At 43.2% G+C, this 17,973-nt stretch overlaps 1 protein-coding gene across 9 annotated transcripts in view; it reads right to left on the bottom strand.

The window, feature by feature from the left end:
- ehbp1l1b (EH domain binding protein 1-like 1b) overlaps positions 1-17,973 on the bottom strand; it is a 30,835-nt gene that overhangs the window by 1,032 nt on the left and 11,830 nt on the right. For 6 of the 9 annotated variants that reach the window (XM_028594524.1, XM_028594527.1, XM_028594530.1 and 3 more), the window contains 15 exons: positions 15,713-15,820; positions 14,688-14,960; positions 13,998-14,513; positions 5,138-5,989; positions 4,293-4,530; positions 4,028-4,176; positions 3,580-3,628; positions 3,111-3,435; positions 1,815-1,885; positions 1,648-1,684; positions 1,480-1,532; positions 965-1,076; positions 723-822; positions 561-634; positions 219-333 (listed from right to left, as the gene is read on the bottom strand). In XM_028594524.1, the coding sequence (XP_028450325.1) occupies positions 219-333; positions 561-634; positions 723-822; positions 965-1,076; positions 1,480-1,532; positions 1,648-1,684; positions 1,815-1,885; positions 3,111-3,435; positions 3,580-3,628; positions 4,028-4,176; positions 4,293-4,530; positions 5,138-5,989; positions 13,998-14,513; positions 14,688-14,960; positions 15,713-15,820 (3,072 nt within the window). The remainder of the gene's footprint in view (positions 1-218; positions 334-560; positions 635-722; positions 823-964; positions 1,077-1,479; positions 1,533-1,647; positions 1,685-1,814; positions 1,886-3,110; positions 3,436-3,579; positions 3,629-4,027; positions 4,177-4,292; positions 4,531-5,137; positions 5,990-13,997; positions 14,514-14,687; positions 14,961-15,712; positions 15,821-17,973) is intronic. The other 3 variants (XM_028594529.1, XM_028594526.1, XM_028594528.1) reach the window with 3 other exon arrangements.

Raw genomic sequence — 17,973 nt, 5'->3', positions numbered from 1 at the left:
ACACAAACACATATTAGGAATACAAATAATACATATCACTGAACTACATTGAACTAACATGTCTATGTTTTGCAGATATGGACCTAAATGTTTAATTTGAAATATACAGTATATAGGCCTTAATATATTTTTTTCAATGCTTTCTCTTTTGTTTTAGGGATTTGATATCTCCCTATGATTTGTTTTTTTTCCACTCGTATATACACACATACACTTACCCTCTCTCCTTGGCATCGATGTCTCTGATGATCTCGTCCCGCTGGTTGACCAAAGACACCAGCTCTTGGAGGAGCAGCTGCTCCCTCTGCTGCTGAGTGGACGACTTCTGCCAGTCTGCAGGGAAAACAGCAGAACTTTACATAACAGGTCATATAACAATGTACAGTTTTTTTCTATTTTTTCTTGTATTAACAAAAGGTTTACATTTTCATTCACCTTTACTTAAAAATAAAGTGCTGTTGAGCACGAGACTTAACATCCAGTTCTTCTTCTGGTGCTGGTGGTGAACAGGAGATAGGTACATGATCTGATAACTTCTTCAATCTCAGTTGGTCACTTACCTTCTATAGCCATCATGACCCGTAGTTCCCTGTTCAGAAGCTCAAACCTCCTCTCCAGATCCTGCTCCTCTTGTCTGTAGACACAGTAAATAATCAGAACAATTAAAAGAAGTGTATGTGTACGTATACATGTGTGTACTGTTTGTGTGTGAGAGGCCTTACAGTAGCTCCAGGTTGTCCTGTCTGCGTATCAGAGCGTTCTTCTTGTTCACCAGAGTGAACCACTCCTGAATCAGTCTCTCCTCTTCATCACGGTCGCTTCCTGTATAAACAGAAACACAAAGGGCAGTTTGTATACAACTGGATATGGATATATGAGAAAACCTACACCACTCACTCCTGCTCCCTAAGTGTTTCCTGTGTATTACTTGCTGATGATATCATTTTTGTGTGGGTGTGTTCACCTGTTTCCATGAGGCTCCGCAGTCTTCTCTCCACCACAGCGGCTCTGCTGTCGATGTGCTTCTGCTCTGTCTCCAACGCTGCCAGCTCACTCAGCACATACTGGCTGGTGTCCTGCAGACACTGACCACAAGCCCCATTACACACACACACACACACACACACACACGTGCGCGCGCACGCAAACACACACAATCATACATGAACATACACAAGACGGTGACAGACAGCCACAAAGACAGGAAAAATGGAGGAGATCAAAGGAAAGGGAGTTCAGGGAAACAAGAAAACAAGTAGAAGAAGAGAGTCAAAAGATTAGAGAGCGGCCAAAAGGATGGAATAAAATTGAGCAGCTTTTGTACAAGGTAAAAGCAATGTAAAAATATGATTTGTTCTTTCTTGCAGCCAACCGTCATGTTAATGATGTTCATTTGACTTGACCTGACAGTGAGAGTTAAAGATAAAGAAAAGAGGAAGTAGAGAAGAGAAAACGTTAAGTGAGAAAGCCATTACTGACCATTGTTTCCTCTTCTTGTTTGGGAGGCTGGGTCTTAGCTGCACTCTGCAACTCTGCACACAGGGAAACACACATTGGCCAAATCAAAGTGTAAAAGAAAAAGAAGAGAAAGACATGAAGATGGGAAGATGAATAAATATTTGTTTCTGAAAGGCTTCAGGTACCCACCTGTATTATTAGTGATTCCTGTCTTTGGGTCTTCATCCTGGACAAGAAAAACATGAAACTATATAAAACTACTTTCTCCAGGTAAAAATATACTTTGAAGTGCTTTTGAATTCATGTTTTAGAAAACAGTTTAAACATTAAAGCCAACAAAGGACAGAAAGTGTTACCTGAGCAAGTCCAGATTTGACTGTTTTGTTAACGGACCTTGGGGCTGGGACTGGGTTTATTGACTCGTCCACTAAAATCAGATGAGAACAACTATCAGAAGTTGGATTCTTGAATCTAATGACATAATTTCCTAAGTAACCATCATAATAATCAATTTAACATAATCAGGCATTATTTATTTAGAGTTCAACACTGCTTCATCAGGACTGTGTGGGTGTGGTGTGTGATCTGATTTGATGGATGGTTGCCTGGCAACATAAGCAAACAATCCCATTTTGGTTCAATTATTTTGCTCAATCCTGATTGGTAGACTAAATGTAACCTGCTTCAAACCAGTGACAAGAGCACTGACAGAAACCCCTGTTCATGTAGGGCCATATTCCTCATTTTATACACATTTCCATCAGGACATATTTGGTATCTTTGGGAACCTTGGGAAACGTACTAGAATCTTAACTGAGTTGCTGTGAACTTGATTTAATGATTTGTTTATCCCTCCTCCTTCTCGACTCCTTTGTTCAAACTGTGCTACTTCACATTCCTACGTTCCCTGGAGACACACTAATGTTCCCCTTTCCTCTTTCCTTGTCTCTTTTCTCGTATTTTTCAGAATCAGATTTATTGGCCAAGTATACTTACATACACAAGGAATTTGACTTTGGTAGGTGTTAACTCTCTATACGTAGACAAATAGTATTACAGACATATACTGTACAATAGAGACAACAATATACATATAGGCACATATCAACATAATATACAAAAATACAAATATACAAATAAGACATAATATCAAGACAAGTACACATGGAGTGGGATGTAGAGTGCAAAAAGTAATAGTGCAAAGTAGTGTGCAAGATGCATATTGGAATGATAAGTATGTAATGTGTAGAGAAGTGGGTGAGTGGCCAAAGTGGGGATGATCCCACTTATCCACAGTTCAGCAGAGTGATGGCAGTGGGAAAGAAGCTGTTCTTATGTCAGGTTGTTTTTGTGCGCAGGGATCTGTAGCGCCTGCCAGAGGGGAGGAGGTTAAAGAGAGTGTGTGCAGGATGTGTGGGGTCTTTGGTGATTTTGTCTCTTCTTTTCACATTCCAATGGAATCCATGCAAAAATACCTTTGAATATGGACTGGAAGCTTAAGTGGGTTTGACTGCACAATTTGTTTTGATGAACCCACTAAAACATCCACAACATTGAACAAATCAGCCTTTAAAACAGATGAATCACGGTAAAAAATAATAGCTGAAGTATAAGAAAGTTGAAATGTTTAAAGATGGAATAGAGGCCGACACCTTTAAGCAGTCGTTTGGTCCTCGGTGGCGCGACGACCAACGTGCTGCTCCCTCCTTCCTCTAGGTTCACTCCTTCGTTCAGTCTGGCCATGCAGAAAGCGGCAGCGTCGACATCAGTGGGACCGGGACCAGAGAGGGTGAGGCCGTAGCTGGACTGACTGCTGTTGTGCTCTATCTGCAGCACGCTCAGCTCCTGGTTAGTGAAGTGTGAGCGGATCTGGCTGAGGTAGGTCATGACTATGAGCCTGTCAGGGACGGACAGAAGAACCATGTCGGATGGCTCCAACAGGCGAGAGATGCCCAGCGCCTCAAAACTGTCAAACGCCTGATGTTGTCAGAAGAGAAAGACATCATAAACAAAGAGAAACAAAGATAACTATATGTTAAACAGTAAACTATCAACACTTCTGATGGCACCAAAGAGCTGAATATACAGTTGGCAACATGATAACGTGAGCCACGTCTTTACCTTCTTGTTGTTGAGCTTGATGTCATGAGAGTCCAATTTGTCAAAATCTCTAATAGGACAAAACCAGGGAATAATATAATGAGAACATACCTACAGCAGATTTACAACATTCAAATTAATGTAGTGCTGAAACAAAAAAATATTTTCATTATCGCTTAATGGGCTTGTTATTTTCTTGATTAAAAAAATAACGCCCATTAAAATTGTCCAAAATGTTTTGTTTTGTCCAAACTACACCCCAAAAACCAAAACAGAATCAATATACAATTATATAAAATGGAAAAAGGAATCAGATCTTCCCAGTTTCCAATTCATTTTTTCTAACAATCGATTAATCGACTAATTGTTGCAGCTTTAAATTAATGGTTTAGGTACTGAGCAGATATTGTTAACATGACAATCTTAGCTCTAAAGTTGAGAAAAAGGTTCTGTCGCTATTATGCCGTACATTTTGTCTGGATGAAAGTGATGTAGGATAGCACAGAAAGCAAGGCCATTTCTCCACGACGTGCTGAAGTTGGTGACCTTTACCCCCCGGTACCCGTTGGTGATGTCCTGACACCACTGCAGCAGCGACTGGCTGGAGTTCACCAGGCCCTGGACGAGGCAGAGGAGGAAGGGATGAAGAGAAAGAAATTCAGTTTTTGTTGTGTGTGATTTAAAAAGCATGCGAGAGTTTACAGTATGTTCACATCAGTATTGTGTATATTTACCTCAGCTGCACTGTCTTTCCCGTCTGCCTCCTCTCTGACCATTGGAGCCGTATGGGGGGGCTTCAGGTCAGTGGTTTCTTCTTCTGGTAAAGTAGGAAGTCGAGATGTGGTTATCTCACAGTGGTGGGGAGGAGTGATGTGTGTTTTTTCACTGGTGTGTGTGCTGGAGGTGTCTCCAAGCTGTGATGCCGGTTTATTCTCTCCACCATCAGGGACGTCGGCCGCATGGCCTTTTAGCCTAAGAGGAGACGGGACATAAACAAAAGAAAAGTGATGAGATGGAAGACGGACTTTGTTTAGTGAAACAATGGAGATCATCAAGCAGCAATTCGTAGACGTGAGCGAGAGACATGCACGATGCTGACACGACAGACGGCAGCACAGACTTGATGTTAGAGGGCATGACAGGGAACATAGAGCATTCAAGAGAATGGGAACCTATGGTTTTCAGCACGGTTTCCTCAACACAGGTCATTGCTGTTTGGCCAATTTTTCGTCACCTCAGAACAAAGCAGTCTAAACACTTGTCTATGTTGGGCATTTTCCTATGCTTTGGTATTCAGTTCAAAAGCATATCATACACAGCAGCAGTGCTTGAAACTACACAGCGCCTCCATGCACTCAGCTGGCAACACACATATTGCCAGAGCTGTTTTACGTCTTTTGAAAGTTTGAAAAGGAAACATTTTGTTTTCTAAGATGTGTTGCTACTTTTTTTAGCCATGTCGTTTAGTCAGTCAGCCCACTACCACAGACCAGACTGACATAATGAAAATAAAAAAAGGGTTTAGGCTTTAGTGGCATGTCATTTTCTAGAGCACAGGTGACACCCCATGCTGACTTACACATCCTCCTCTCCTTCTTTATTTTGCCCAGGCTTAATGGCCTGTGGCTCTTCTGCCTCGGTTAGTGATATTTCCTGCAGGCTATCACAGCAGGGTATCAAGTGCTGACTGTGATCAACAAGCTCTGCTGTGTCACAGTCAATATCACGGGGGTCGGGGATGAGGAGCTTCATACTGCGAGGGCCAGAGACGGGGGATGTGTCACCTGCCATCAGATGAATTTTAGCCAATAACAACCTCTCCTCCTCTTGGAGCTGTTGGGCTTTGGTGAGATGGTTGATATCAGCGGTGTGTGTTTGTGTGTCACTTTGTGGACTGTCACTCTTTGTGGCGTGTGTGGCGTTGTTTAAACTGGGGTGACTCGTGTCTTTATCATCCCTCGTTTCAAGACTCTTGTGTGACTCTGTAGCTATTTTGCCCATGTTTGTGTCATTGTTCATCTTATTGATGTTCGTGTCTGTGTGTATCTCGGTGTATCTGTGCATGCTGGCAGTGTTTGAGCTCAGAGGAAGGGGCCAAGGCACCACAGACGATTGAACAACTTCTCCCTCCTCATTGGCTGCTACCTCCATGCTGTGACTAGCTTGTGTGATAACATCATCTCTATGTCCTTTCATTGGCTGATTTTGTGCTCCACTATATTGGGGAGCAGGTTTTGCTCTAGTTGCCTGTCTGATTTCTTCCTCCTGCTTAGACCCTGAGGGAGGTTTAGGATGAGGATGGTCTGCCAGACTGGTTAGAGAGTGTTTAGGTTCATTTGGCTGACTGGCAGCAGAGCTCTGGTTAAAGGTTTGTCCACGGGAAGGGAGTGAGGAGGGCATCTGGGTACCAGCAAGGGACGGGTGGCCTGGGCTGAAGACAGAAAAGGAGATTTCAGAGCTGAACCTGAAGGCTGAAGTGCTTTTGAAAAAACTGACCAGCTACAGATCCTTCATGCTCCATTCCCCTCTGGCAACATACCACCATTCATCTCATGCAGCCAGAGCTCCACCTTGTTAATCTAACAAAGGTCGGAGAAAATACAAGCATGAAAGTTGTTTAGAAAAGACACAGTTGGTTGTGGCCATACTTTTGAAGTGTATTAACACCCTATTTTATCTGACCATTCTATATGACTTGTACTTAAGATTCGACAGGAGACCTTAGATGAACTTTACTTTCAGAGGACACTTCTCTGGAAACATCTGGAATGGGTTATCAATGGGGCTCCGAGATGTCTTTGTTGAAAAGAAGGCCAGTTGGCTTGTAGCCATTGATCAATTATTGATCCCACCCAATTTATGAAGCATATATGCGCTCTTCACACAAAGAACTTTAGAGGACCATTTTGAGAATCTGGAGTGAGGTCCTCTGTGGGCTCTTCAGAGCTTCTAAATTGATGCTGAATTCTTTGATGTAAATAAACCTTTAAACCAATTCACAGTAATTTAGGGGAGAGCATGGTGTTTGTTAAAGAAGGACACACCAGCTAATCTTAAGCTTCCCAAAGGTCTTTACATCCCCATTGTTGAGACAAGATGTCCCCAGACTTCCACAAGTTTGACCAGACAGAGGTCTGGCTATGCAAGATTATACCAAACTGGACATGTTGGAGGCATAAAAATATGTAACTCAACCAAAGCGAAACACCAATTTAAAACATGCTCCAGCCTCCATTGAACTGCAATATGACCAAACCAATCCATGTATCCATGCCAATTGACATGCTATTTAGCTGCAATGAGTACTGAACAAACGCAAGGAACCTGGCAATATTACTTGATGTCAGCCCCTGTTTACACAGTGACAATCGTGGACAGAAACATAAAGTAGATGCAGATACATCCATTGCACATCTTCCCCCTGTTCATGCTTGTTGGACTACTGCTGAATGTTTGACCAAAGCCTTTTTTCTCCAAGTACAAATGACTACAACAGCGATGTAGGACAGACTCAGTTTACCGACACAGGTTCCCTTCTGAAGCACAAAAAAACAAAAAAAAACTGAGCACAATGCTATAAGTGGTCAGGGTTTTTTAAAAGTTCAGACACTTTCCGACAGTGTCTTTTTTTCTATGATTTCTAAGGAGATTTATAGATGTTTTGGAGATGATGCTATCTTCAGAAAGTGTAAGTCACACTGCATCTAAAAATATGTGTATCATGTCTGTGTCCATCCATCCATCCATCTTCGTCCGCTTATCCGGTGTATCATGTCTGTGTGTTCAGATTTATTTGACTCTGAGAAGGAGTGAGATATTTGAAGCAAATTGTGTGCTAAATCAGCGGCCAAACTAAAACAGCTCACTTCCCGTTGTTTCTAGAACACCAGCAACATCCCGTCTCTTTCACCTGACGCAGTATCTTTGCCCTCCACCCCAACTATCCCTCTCACCGCAGAAAGCCTCTGTTATAAGTCATAACCAACGCACGTTGTGAAGTGGAAATTCCAGTTTCCTTCATCAAACAACATGGTAATTATGTTGTTTAGGATGACACATACAGTAAATGACTCACATGCCAACACACAACTCTTTCTTGAGAAAGACCTGCAGTAAAAGGCCAAACCCTCAGTAAATGAAGGATAGTAATGCTTAGTAAGTCATTATTATTTCCCTGCAGGTATATTGAGTCAAAGCCTCTGTTATTGGAGGAAGCATACTCCACAAATGCACAGGCATTAGTCCTCTGATCCACAAGAGGCAACAAGCAGATATCTCTCATTTGGCTGGCCCAGTTACAGTACTCACCTCTCTCTCCCTGCTGCTTTTTATCCCTCTCACCCACACTTACTCACCCTGCTTCCCCTTCCATGTACAGCTCAGCCAGCCAGATGGAGCCAAGATCTTCCTGTCCTCTCTCATACTCCACCTCCTCGTCCTCCTCCTCCTCTCTCAACCACACTGGGATGGCACCAGATTTCAGGTTGGATTTTCCTTCTTTAACTGATCTCAGACCATGATTATCCAGGCCTTTCTTAAGAGCAATGACAGAGTCTTTGGGTTTGACTGATCTGGAGTCGCGTTTGCTTGTTGGTCTGGCTGCAGGGACAGAATCAGCAGGTCTGGTCGAAACCAGTTTGACTTCAGTATTAGTTCTAACTACTTTGGGATCAGACTTGTTTTTTGACTGCTCTTCATCACCCTGTAGCTTCTCAGCATATGCAATATCATCCAACTCTGCTTCCTTCAGAGGAGGCCAGTCATTTGATTGGTTGTTCATGACTTCCTGCAGTGACATAGAGCCAGAAATGATCTCTTGTTTCTGTTGTGATTTCTCTCCTTTGCTGTCCTCTTCCTTTTGCCTCACACGGTTCTCCTCTCCCTTTCTCTTCTTCTCCCTCTCCATCTTTCTCTTCCCCTCTTCACTTTCTTTCTTTTCTCCCTCGATGTGCTGCTTCCGTTCTTTCTCTGCCTTTTCCCTCTCCTCCCTTTGATTGTTCTTTTGCTCTTTCCTCTCCATTTCCAACCTCTTTCTCTCCTCCTCCTTTGCTCTCTCCATCCTTTCTCTCTCCATCTCTTCTCTCTCCTTTTCCAACCTCTTTCTCTCCTCCTCCTTTGCTCTCTCCATCCTTTCTCTCTCCATCTCTTCTCTCTCCTTTTCCAACCTATTTCTCTTTTCCTCCTTTTCTCTCTTCATCCTTTCTTTCTCCATCTCTTCTTTCTTTTTTGCCAACCTCTTTCTCTCCTCATTTTCTCTCTCCATTACTTCTCTCTCCTTTTCCAATCTCTTTCTCTCTTCCTCCTTTTCTCTCTCCATCCTTTCTCTCTCCATCTCTTCTCTCTCCTTTTCCAACCTCTTTCTCTCCTCCTCCTTTGCTCTCTCCATCCTTTCTCTCTCCATCTCTTCTCTCTCCTTTTCCAACCTCTTTCTCTCCTCCTCCTTTGCTCTCTCCATCCTTTCTCTCTCCATCTCTTCTCTCTCCTTTTCCAACCTATTTCTATTTTCCTCCTTTTCTCTCTTCATCCTTTCTTTCTCCATCTCTTCTTTCTTTTTTGCCAACCTCTTTCTCTCCTCATTTTCTCTCTCCATTACTTCTCTCTCCTTTTCCAATCTCTTTCTCTCTTCCTCCTTTTCTCCCTCCATCTCTTCTCTCTCCTTTTCCAACCTCTTTCTCTCCTCCTCCTTTGCTCTCTCCATCCTTACTCTCTCCATCTCTTCTTGTCTTTTCTCCAACCTCTTTCTCTCCTCCTTTTCTCTCTCCATTACTTCTCTCTCCTTTTCCAATCTATTTCTCTCTTCCTCCTTTTCTCTCTCCATCCTTTCTCTCTCCATCTCTTCTCTCTCCTTTTCCAACCTCTTTCTCTCCTCTTCTTTTGCTCTCTCCATCCTTACTCTCTCCATCTCTTCTTGTCTTTTCTCCAACCTCTTTCTCTCCTCCTCTTTTTCTCTCTCCATCCTTTCTCTCTCCATCTCTTCTCTCTCCTTTTCCAACCTCTTTCTCTCTTCCTCCTTTGCTCTCGCCATCCTTTGTCTCTCCATCTCTTCTCTGTCCTTTTCCAACCTATTTCTCTTTTCCTCCTTTTCTCTCTTCATCCTTTCTTTCTCCATCTCTTCTTTCTTTTTTTTGCCAACCTCTTTCTCTCCTCCTTTTCTCTCTCTATTACTTCTCTCTCCTTTTCCAATCTCTTTCTCTCTTCCTCCTTTTCTCTCTCCATCCTTTCTCTATCCATCTCTTCTCTCTCCTTTTCCAACCTCTTTTTCTCCTCCTCCTTTGCTCTCTCCATCCTTACTCTCTCCATCTCTTCTTGTCTTTTCTCCAACCTCTTTCTCTCCTCCTCCTTTTCTCTCTCCATCTTTTCTCTCTCCATCTCTTCTCTCTCCTTTTCCAACCTCTTTCTCTCCTCCTCCTTTGCTCTCTCCATCCTTACTCTCTCCATCTCTTCTTGTCTTTTCTCCAACCTCTTTCTCTCCTCCTCCTTTTCTCTCTCCATCCTTTCTCTCTCCATATCTTCTCTCTCCTTTTCCAACCTCTTTCTCTCCTCCTCCTTTGCTCTCTCCATCCTTTCTCTCTCCATCTCTTCTCTCTCCTTTTCCAACCTCTTTCTCTCCTCCTTCTTTGCTCTCTCCATCCTTTCTCTCTCCATCTCTTCTCTCTCCTTTTCCAACCTCTTTCTCTTCTCCTCTTTTTCTCTCTTCATCCTTTCTTTCTCCATCTCTTCTTGCCTTTTCTCCAACCTCTTTCTCTCCTCCTCCTTTTCTTTCTCCATCTCTTTCCTCTCCATTTCCAACCTCTTTCTCTCCTCCTCCTTTGCTCTCTCCATCCTTTCTCTCTCCATCTCTTCTCTCTCCTTTTCCAACCTCTTTCTCTCCTCCTCCTTTGCTCTCTCCATCCTTTCTCTCTCCATCTCTTCTCTCTCCTTTTCCAACCTATTTCTCTTTTCCTCCTTTTCTCTCTTCATCCTTTCTTTCTCCATCTCTTCTTTCTTTTTTGCCAACCTCTTTCTCTCCTCATTTTCTCTCTCCATTACTTCTCTCTCCTTTTCCAATCTCTTTCTCTCTTCCTCCTTTTCTCTCTCCATCTTTTCTCTCTCCATCTCTTCTCTCTCCTTTTCCAACCTCTTTCTCTCCTCCTCCTTTGCTCTCTCCATCCTTTCTCTCTCCATCTCTTCTCTCTCCTTTTCCAACCTCTTTCTCTCCTCCTCCTTTGCTCTCTCCATCCTTTCTCTCTCCATCTCTTCTCTCTCCTTTTCCAACCTATTTCTATTTTCCTCCTTTTCTCTCTTCATCCTTTCTTTCTCCATCTCTTCTTTCTTTTTTGCCAACCTCTTTCTCTCCTCATTTTCTCTCTCCATTACTTCTCTCTCCTTTTCCAATCTCTTTCTCTCTTCCTCCTTTTCTCCCTCCATCTCTTCTCTCTCCTTTTCCAACCTCTTTCTCTCCTCCTCCTTTGCTCTCTCCATCCTTACTCTCTCCATCTCTTCTTGTCTTTTCTCCAACCTCTTTCTCTCCTCCTTTTCTCTCTCCATTACTTCTCTCTCCTTTTCCAATCTATTTCTCTCTTCCTCCTTTTCTCTCTCCATCCTTTCTCTCTCCATCTCTTCTCTCTCCTTTTCCAACCTCTTTCTCTCCTCTTCTTTTGCTCTCTCCATCCTTACTCTCTCCATCTCTTCTTGTCTTTTGTCCAACCTCTTTCTCTCCTCCTCCTTTTCTCTCTCCATCCTTTCTCTCTCCATCTCTTCTCTCTCCTTTTCCAACCTCTTTCTCTCTTCCTCCTTTGCTCTCGCCATCCTTTGTCTCTCCATCTCTTCTCTGTCCTTTTCCAACCTATTTCTCTTTTCCTCCTTTTCTCTCTTCATCCTTTCTTTCTCCATCTCTTCTTTCTTTTTTGCCAACCTCTTTCTCTCCTCCTTTTCTCTCTCTATTACTTCTCTCTCCTTTTCCAATCTCTTTCTCTCTTCCTCCTTTTCTCTCTCCATCCTTTCTCTATCCATCTCTTCTCTCTCCTTTTCCAACCTCTTTTTCTCCTCCTCCTTTGCTCTCTCCATCCTTACTCTCTCCATCTCTTCTTGTCTTTTCTCCAACCTCTTTCTCTCCTCCTCCTTTTCTCTCTCCATCTTTTCTCTCTCCATCTCTTCTCTCTCCTTTTCCAACCTCTTTCTCTCCTCCTCCTTTGCTCTCTCCATCCTTACTCTCTCCATCTCTTCTTGTCTTTTCTCCAACCTCTTTCTCTCCTCCTCCTTTTCTCTCTCCATCCTTTCTCTCTCCATATCTTCTCTCTCCTTTTCCAACCTCTTTCTCTCCTCCTCCTTTGCTCTCTCCATCCTTTCTCTCTCCATCTCTTCTCTCTCCTTTTCCAACCTCTTTCTCTCCTCCTTCTTTGCTCTCTCCATCCTTTCTCTCTCCATCTCTTCTCTCTCCTTTTCCAACCTCTTTCTCTTCTCCTCTTTTTCTCTCTTCATCCTTTCTTTCTCCATCTCTTCTTGCCTTTTCTCCAACCTCTTTCTCTCCTCCTCCTTTTCTTTCTCCATCTCTTCTCTCTCCTTTTCCAACCTCCGTCGCTCCTTATTTTTCTTTTCCACGGTCTCTTTTTCTTTCTTCTCTGCCTCTTCTCCCTCCTGCTTCTCTGCCCTCTCTCTTTCCTCCCTCTTCATGCTTTCTATCCTTTCCTTCTCCCCTCTCTCCTGCTCTCTCTCCTTCTCCTGCTCACTAGCTGCCAGTCTCAGACTTGCCACCAGACTTAGCCCATGTGAAGGTTTCTGAGCTAATCCAGTCTGTACACTAATCGTCTGGTTTTCTGTCGTGTCAGAGAAGGCCGTGGGTGGAGAAATGCCCACACCAACGGGAGTCAGTGGCTCGTCATCTGGCTCAGAGGAATGCAGAATCTCTGCATCTACTTCATGTGAAAATGGCTGATCTTCATTACTTATAAGGAGGTGTGGATGGTCTGCAGAGTGTTGTGGATGACCTGCATCAGTGGGTCCAGTTGTCTGCAGGATGGAGGCCACTGTCTCATAGCTAAAGGGGCAGACATGAGGGACAGGAAAACTCTGAGACAGGGCTCACCCTAAAATGACCTCAGCAGGCTCTGAACAGTGTGACAGAAAGCCAGACAGCATGCTTTATTAAGTAACTCCTTTTTCTCAGACTTTGTTTTGGTGCTTGTCCAAAGCACACAGAGGAAACATTTATTGTTGGTTGCACTGAGAACCACCCTACACTTTTTTCAACCTAGTGCACAACATAATAAAGCCCACTGGCATTTCCATCACCTCTGGCATGATGAAAAACTGGTGCCGTGCAGCTCAGAGAAAGATAACACAGCCAGCCAATAAATATGCACCTATTCTCTATGACATGCTGAAATTAACAGCACATTGTGTACAACAGCTCACTGAGTGGATTATAACTAAATAACCGAAACAATGGTAGATTAACTGGGACCAAGGTATTCTAGGAAGCTCATAAATAATGTTTTATGTACAGTGTTTATCTACAGCGCAGGTATTAAAACACCAACCTGTTTCTAGTTTTTCACAGCATAAAGCACTCATACTATAATAACTGCCATGGAGATAAAGTAATAACTTGTTAAAATGTCTCTTTAAATAGATAAATAAAACATTCATGTAACAGAATGATCAATATGTAATTTGAATACTGTAAAAGCATACTGGTACATTTCCTTGCCATTATTAGATAAGTGATGTAACTTTTATATTTTGAAAACTTTTTAATAACCTCTGATATAATTATGATTATGAGTTAAATATGTAATCATATTTGTAAGTCCAAACTTTTTATTATTACACCATTTCAGTCAATTGTATAAAATGTTATCACTATTTTGAGGTTGTATTTGATGAACTATTAATTATTTTGTTGTTTTTATTGTACCTGTCTGAAAAGTAATTGAATTATCCAAAAGTTATCTCCTTATTATTAGTTATTGGCAATATATTCTGATTGTATTAAAGTTTGGTCTAAAAAAATGCCTCACACTAACAAACCATTTGATAGACAGGCAGACAGAGACTCACCCTCTATACAACACACCAACTACTGCTGACATGAAGCCAGCAGGCGCCTCCATCTGCTGCTCTGCAACACACACATCTGCCTCTGTCTGTGCACATTTCGGGGCACTACCACACACAGAGACACACGCACGCACAAAATGTACTCTTGTGAAAAGCTCTCATCACATAATGTCCATTTAAACAACCAGTCTAACGGCATAGACAGAAATTGAGATGAAGAAAACAGCATCAGATGAGGTTAATTGCAACTAAGCACTGGTTAAGATGCAGCACCACAAAGGAACATTAGTCAGTACATGTGCAGGTGTGTGTGTGTTTGTCTGTGTTTGTGAGTGTGTGTTTGTATTTGAGAAAAAGCAGACATGTAATGCCATGCTACAAAGGAACCGTCACTGACTCACCCCCCTACACCACCCTCCTCCTGCTTCTCATCCTTCTCTTCAGTGCTCTCACTACTTTCCATCCCTCTTTCCTCTCCTGTCTCCACTGTGGTCTCCTCCACCGTCGCCCACAGCTGCTTTTCTGCCTCGCACACTGGCTCCTTATTGTTGATGAAAGTTTCCTGATCACCAGCCACGATCTCGGCTGGTTTCTCCTCATCTGCTCCCTCCTGTTGTGGTTTTCCCAATGGCTGGAGAACTGGCTGTTCCGGCCGCAGTCCTGGTTCTGGTTTTGAGGGAAGCAGCGGCTCCAGCGCCAGAGCCGTGCGCTCGACAGCTGGTTTGGGGGAAACCTCCGGTGAGGTTTCTGGTTCCACACTGGGTCCCTCTGGCTCTTTGGGCTCCTCTTTAACTGGTGGTGCGGCGGGTTCAGCAGGAGGTGGGACTATGTGATGTGTTTCTGAGTCTTTTGTCTCTAGTGTCTGGTTCTCCTGCCTGACAGGGGTGCCCACATCAAAAGCATCTTCTCTGTGTGAGCTAGAAGAAAAAACACATGAAGATACAGCCATTAAAGTTTTATATTTGCTACCTACGACATCATTAACAAGCCAGACTGTCACTGAAGCAGACAGACACACAGATGGTGAGAAAGACAGATAAAACAGACAGACAGACAGACAGGCAGACGGACCTCCCCTCATCCATTCTTACCCTCTGCACAAAGGTTTTGTACCCTCCTTGGCAGAGATATTTTCAGGTGTATCTTTCCCACTTCTCCCTTCTAGCGCTTTCCATAGAGGAACCTCTGCATCAGAAAGCCTCTGTGGCGATGGCACCCGGGTCAAGACCTCTAATGTGAATGGTTTATCCTGAACAGTAGGGCCTGAACGGATGCCAGGTTGAGTACATGTGGCAGATATTTTCTTTTCTAGGACAACAATGTTTGACCTTGAACCTTCCTTTAAGAGAGAGGGTTGCCCCAGACTGGAATAAGGGGAGAGAAAGAGAAAAACATAAAACAGGAAGAAGGAGGAGGGCGGGTGGAAGAAAAAGAGTTCAGCAGAAATAAGGAAAGGAGAGGAGGGAAGCCATACAACAACAACAACAATAACAGAAGAAAATTATAGTAGGGGTGGGCGATACCATACAATTTGATACCAAGTAATACCACAGCATAATTAGTATTTTCTTTTGACTGTTGTTTGTAAATCACATACATGTTAAACTGCAAGACTGCTTGTAATGGTAAATAATGTATTTTTATTGTGTGAATTCTCTGAACTAGCACATGCAGACACAATAGAAATGGATTTATTTTGTATCAATTTAGTATTTACATCCAAAAAAAGGCTTAGCGTCAGCAGCATCAGTACTCTGGGGATCGATCTGCCCACCCCTACAACATAGATAACCAACACAGTCTTATGTGAGCAGAGAATCACAGCATAATCACCACAGAAGAACAGAGAAATAATCAAAATAGAAATGTTGACTGATTCAGCTCAGCTTGATACCTCTTTAGTGCGGAAATGCAGAGTAACAAAACAAAGACTGATCTTGAAATCAGTAGAATTTAAAAGTGACTTCAAGCTTTTAAACCAAACACTGATTGATTCAATTTGCTGATTAGGAAAGCAGATGACAGCCATTTAAGATAAAAACAAAACAAAAACAGAAAAAAAGAAATCAAAACCCACAGTGAAATTATTACTTTTTATTCCAGTGGTGTAACTCACCGCTCATTGGAGGCAGAGCTTGGTTTATTAACTGATTGAAGAGTTGTCTCTCTGTCTTGTGTTTGGCTGGAAACTTGTGAGGGCAGCTGCTCAGATGTAACGCTGGTTCTGTCAGGAGGAGGGAGGGGAGGATCAGGAAGTGGAGTTTGAGTTACATCTTTAAGAGCTGTGGGCCAGTGTGTGAAACTGGGAAGAGCTGGCAAAAAGAAGAAGAAGAAGAAGAAGAAGAAGAAGAAGAAGAAGAAGAAGAAGAAGAAGAAGAAGAAGAAGAAGAAGAAGAAAAAACCAGAGTTTTCATCTTCTGCTTGTCCTCATCTGACTTGTTGGCCTCCAGACTGCAGACCTGAGCTGCTCGATCCTTCTTCCTCCTCTTGTCTTCCTCCTCCTCTTTCTTCCTTCTCCTTTCCATCTCTTCCTTCTCTTGCAGAAACTTCTTCTTCTGTTCCTCCTCTTTCTTTTTCCTGTCTTCTTCCTCCTTCATTCTGCTTTCCACTTTCTCTTTCTCCTCTCTATGTCTCTTCTCCTCTGCCTCCTCCAGCTTTTTCTTTTCCTCCTCCTTTTTCTTCTTCTCTGCCTCTTGCCTTCTCTGCTCCTCTTTCAGTCGTCTCTCCTTTTCCTCCTCCTCGCATTTCATCCTCTCCTTTTCTTTCTGCTCCTTCAGCAGTCTCTCTTTCCTCTTCTCCTCTTCTTCACGTCTTTTCTCCTCTTCTTTTTTTCTCCTCTCTATCCTTTCCTTCTCCTTTAAGAGTCTCTCATTCTCTTTATCCTCCCTTTCCCTCTCCTCTTTGAGTACTCTCTCATTTTCTTCCTCTTCCCTCTTTCTTCTCTCCTCTGCTTCTTTGGCTCTCTTCTCCTCCTCCTCCCTCCTCTTCCTCTCCTCTTCTACCTCTTTTTTCTTTCTCTCTACCTCTTTCCTCCTCTCTTGGTCCTCCTCCCATTTCTTCCTCTCCTCTTCTACCTCATTTTTCTTTCTCTCCTCCTCCTCCTGCAGACATTTTTTCTGCTCTTGCTCCCTCTTTCTTTTCTCTTCCTCCTCTTTCATTTTATGCTGCTCCTTCTCTTTATCCTCCTTCAAGTGTTTCTCCTCCACCCTTTTCCTCTCTTCCTCTTCCAGGAGCCTCTTTTTCTCTTCCTCCATCGCCCTTCTTTGCTCCTCAAACACTCTCCTCTCCTCCATCCTTTTCTCCTCCTCCTCTTTCATTTTCCTCATGAATCTTTCTTTCTCAAGTCTCCTCTCCTCCTCCCTCCTAAGTTTTTCCTTTTCCTCCTCCACCTCCAGGAGTCTCCTCTGTAGCTCTCTTTTCCTCCTCTCCTCTTCACCCCACTTTCTCTTCTCCTCCTCCTCCTCCCTCAGTTTCTCCTGTTTGTCTCTCCTCTCCCTCAGGAGTCTCTCCTCTTCGCATTTCTTCCATTCCTTCTCCTTCTTGACCTCTTCCTCCTCCTGTAAGAGCCTCTTCTTCTCCTCCTCTAACAGTCTCTTCTTCTCTTCTTCATGTTTTCTCCTCTCTTCCTGCTTCTGGAGAATTACTTTTTGCTCTTCCTCTTTCCTCCTCCTTTCCTCCTCTTGTTTTTTCTCCCTCTGCTTCTCCTGCTCTGCCTTCATCATCACCTCCTTCTCCAACGCTGCTCCCTCTAACTGCTTTGTCAGTAACGGCTTTTCTCCACCGGCCTTTTCATTGGTGTTCTGTTCAAGACTGCAGAACAGATAAACAATATTCCTTAATCCTAAATCTGTGTGTATGTGTATGTGTTTTTATTATCAGCACTATCAGTTCACATTTTGCAACCTTATTTTTCTCATATTCTTTTTTTTTACTTAATCTGCAAATATAAATACTCACCCCATAGGACACCTTTTGATAGTATCCTGTTTAGAGTCATCCTCTTCCAGAAACAAGCCACCCGATTCTTGTCTCTGGTTAAATGACTCAAAGATGATGTCGTCAAAGTCAGGTTCGAGCTCAGGCTTTGCTAGTGGTGGCTTTTCGGCCTTAAAAGCGCTAACACTCTTCCCATTGGTTGGCTTTTTCAAATCAATTTCCCCCTGAGCATTTGGCTGTTTAGGAGTGATGAATGCCGCTACAACATTGGTGGAGGGCTGCTGAGGGGTGGAGCTTGAGCTCTCACAGCAGGAGAAGGGCCATGGAGGGGGCGGGGCTATTATCAGCTGTGACTGGGCAGGACTGGGGACAAAAATTTTGGAAGTCAGGCTCCAGAGATGAGTGGGTGAGGTTTCACAAGGCTGAGCGTGCAGGAGGTGA

The sequence above is a fragment of the Perca flavescens genome, chromosome 13 (assembly GCF_004354835.1).
Source record: "Perca flavescens isolate YP-PL-M2 chromosome 13, PFLA_1.0, whole genome shotgun sequence".
Classification (NCBI taxonomy): Eukaryota; Metazoa; Chordata; class Actinopteri; order Perciformes; family Percidae; genus Perca; species Perca flavescens.
The sequence above is the reverse complement of the archived record's forward strand: the minus strand, read 5'-3'. Positions and strand labels throughout refer to the sequence as shown.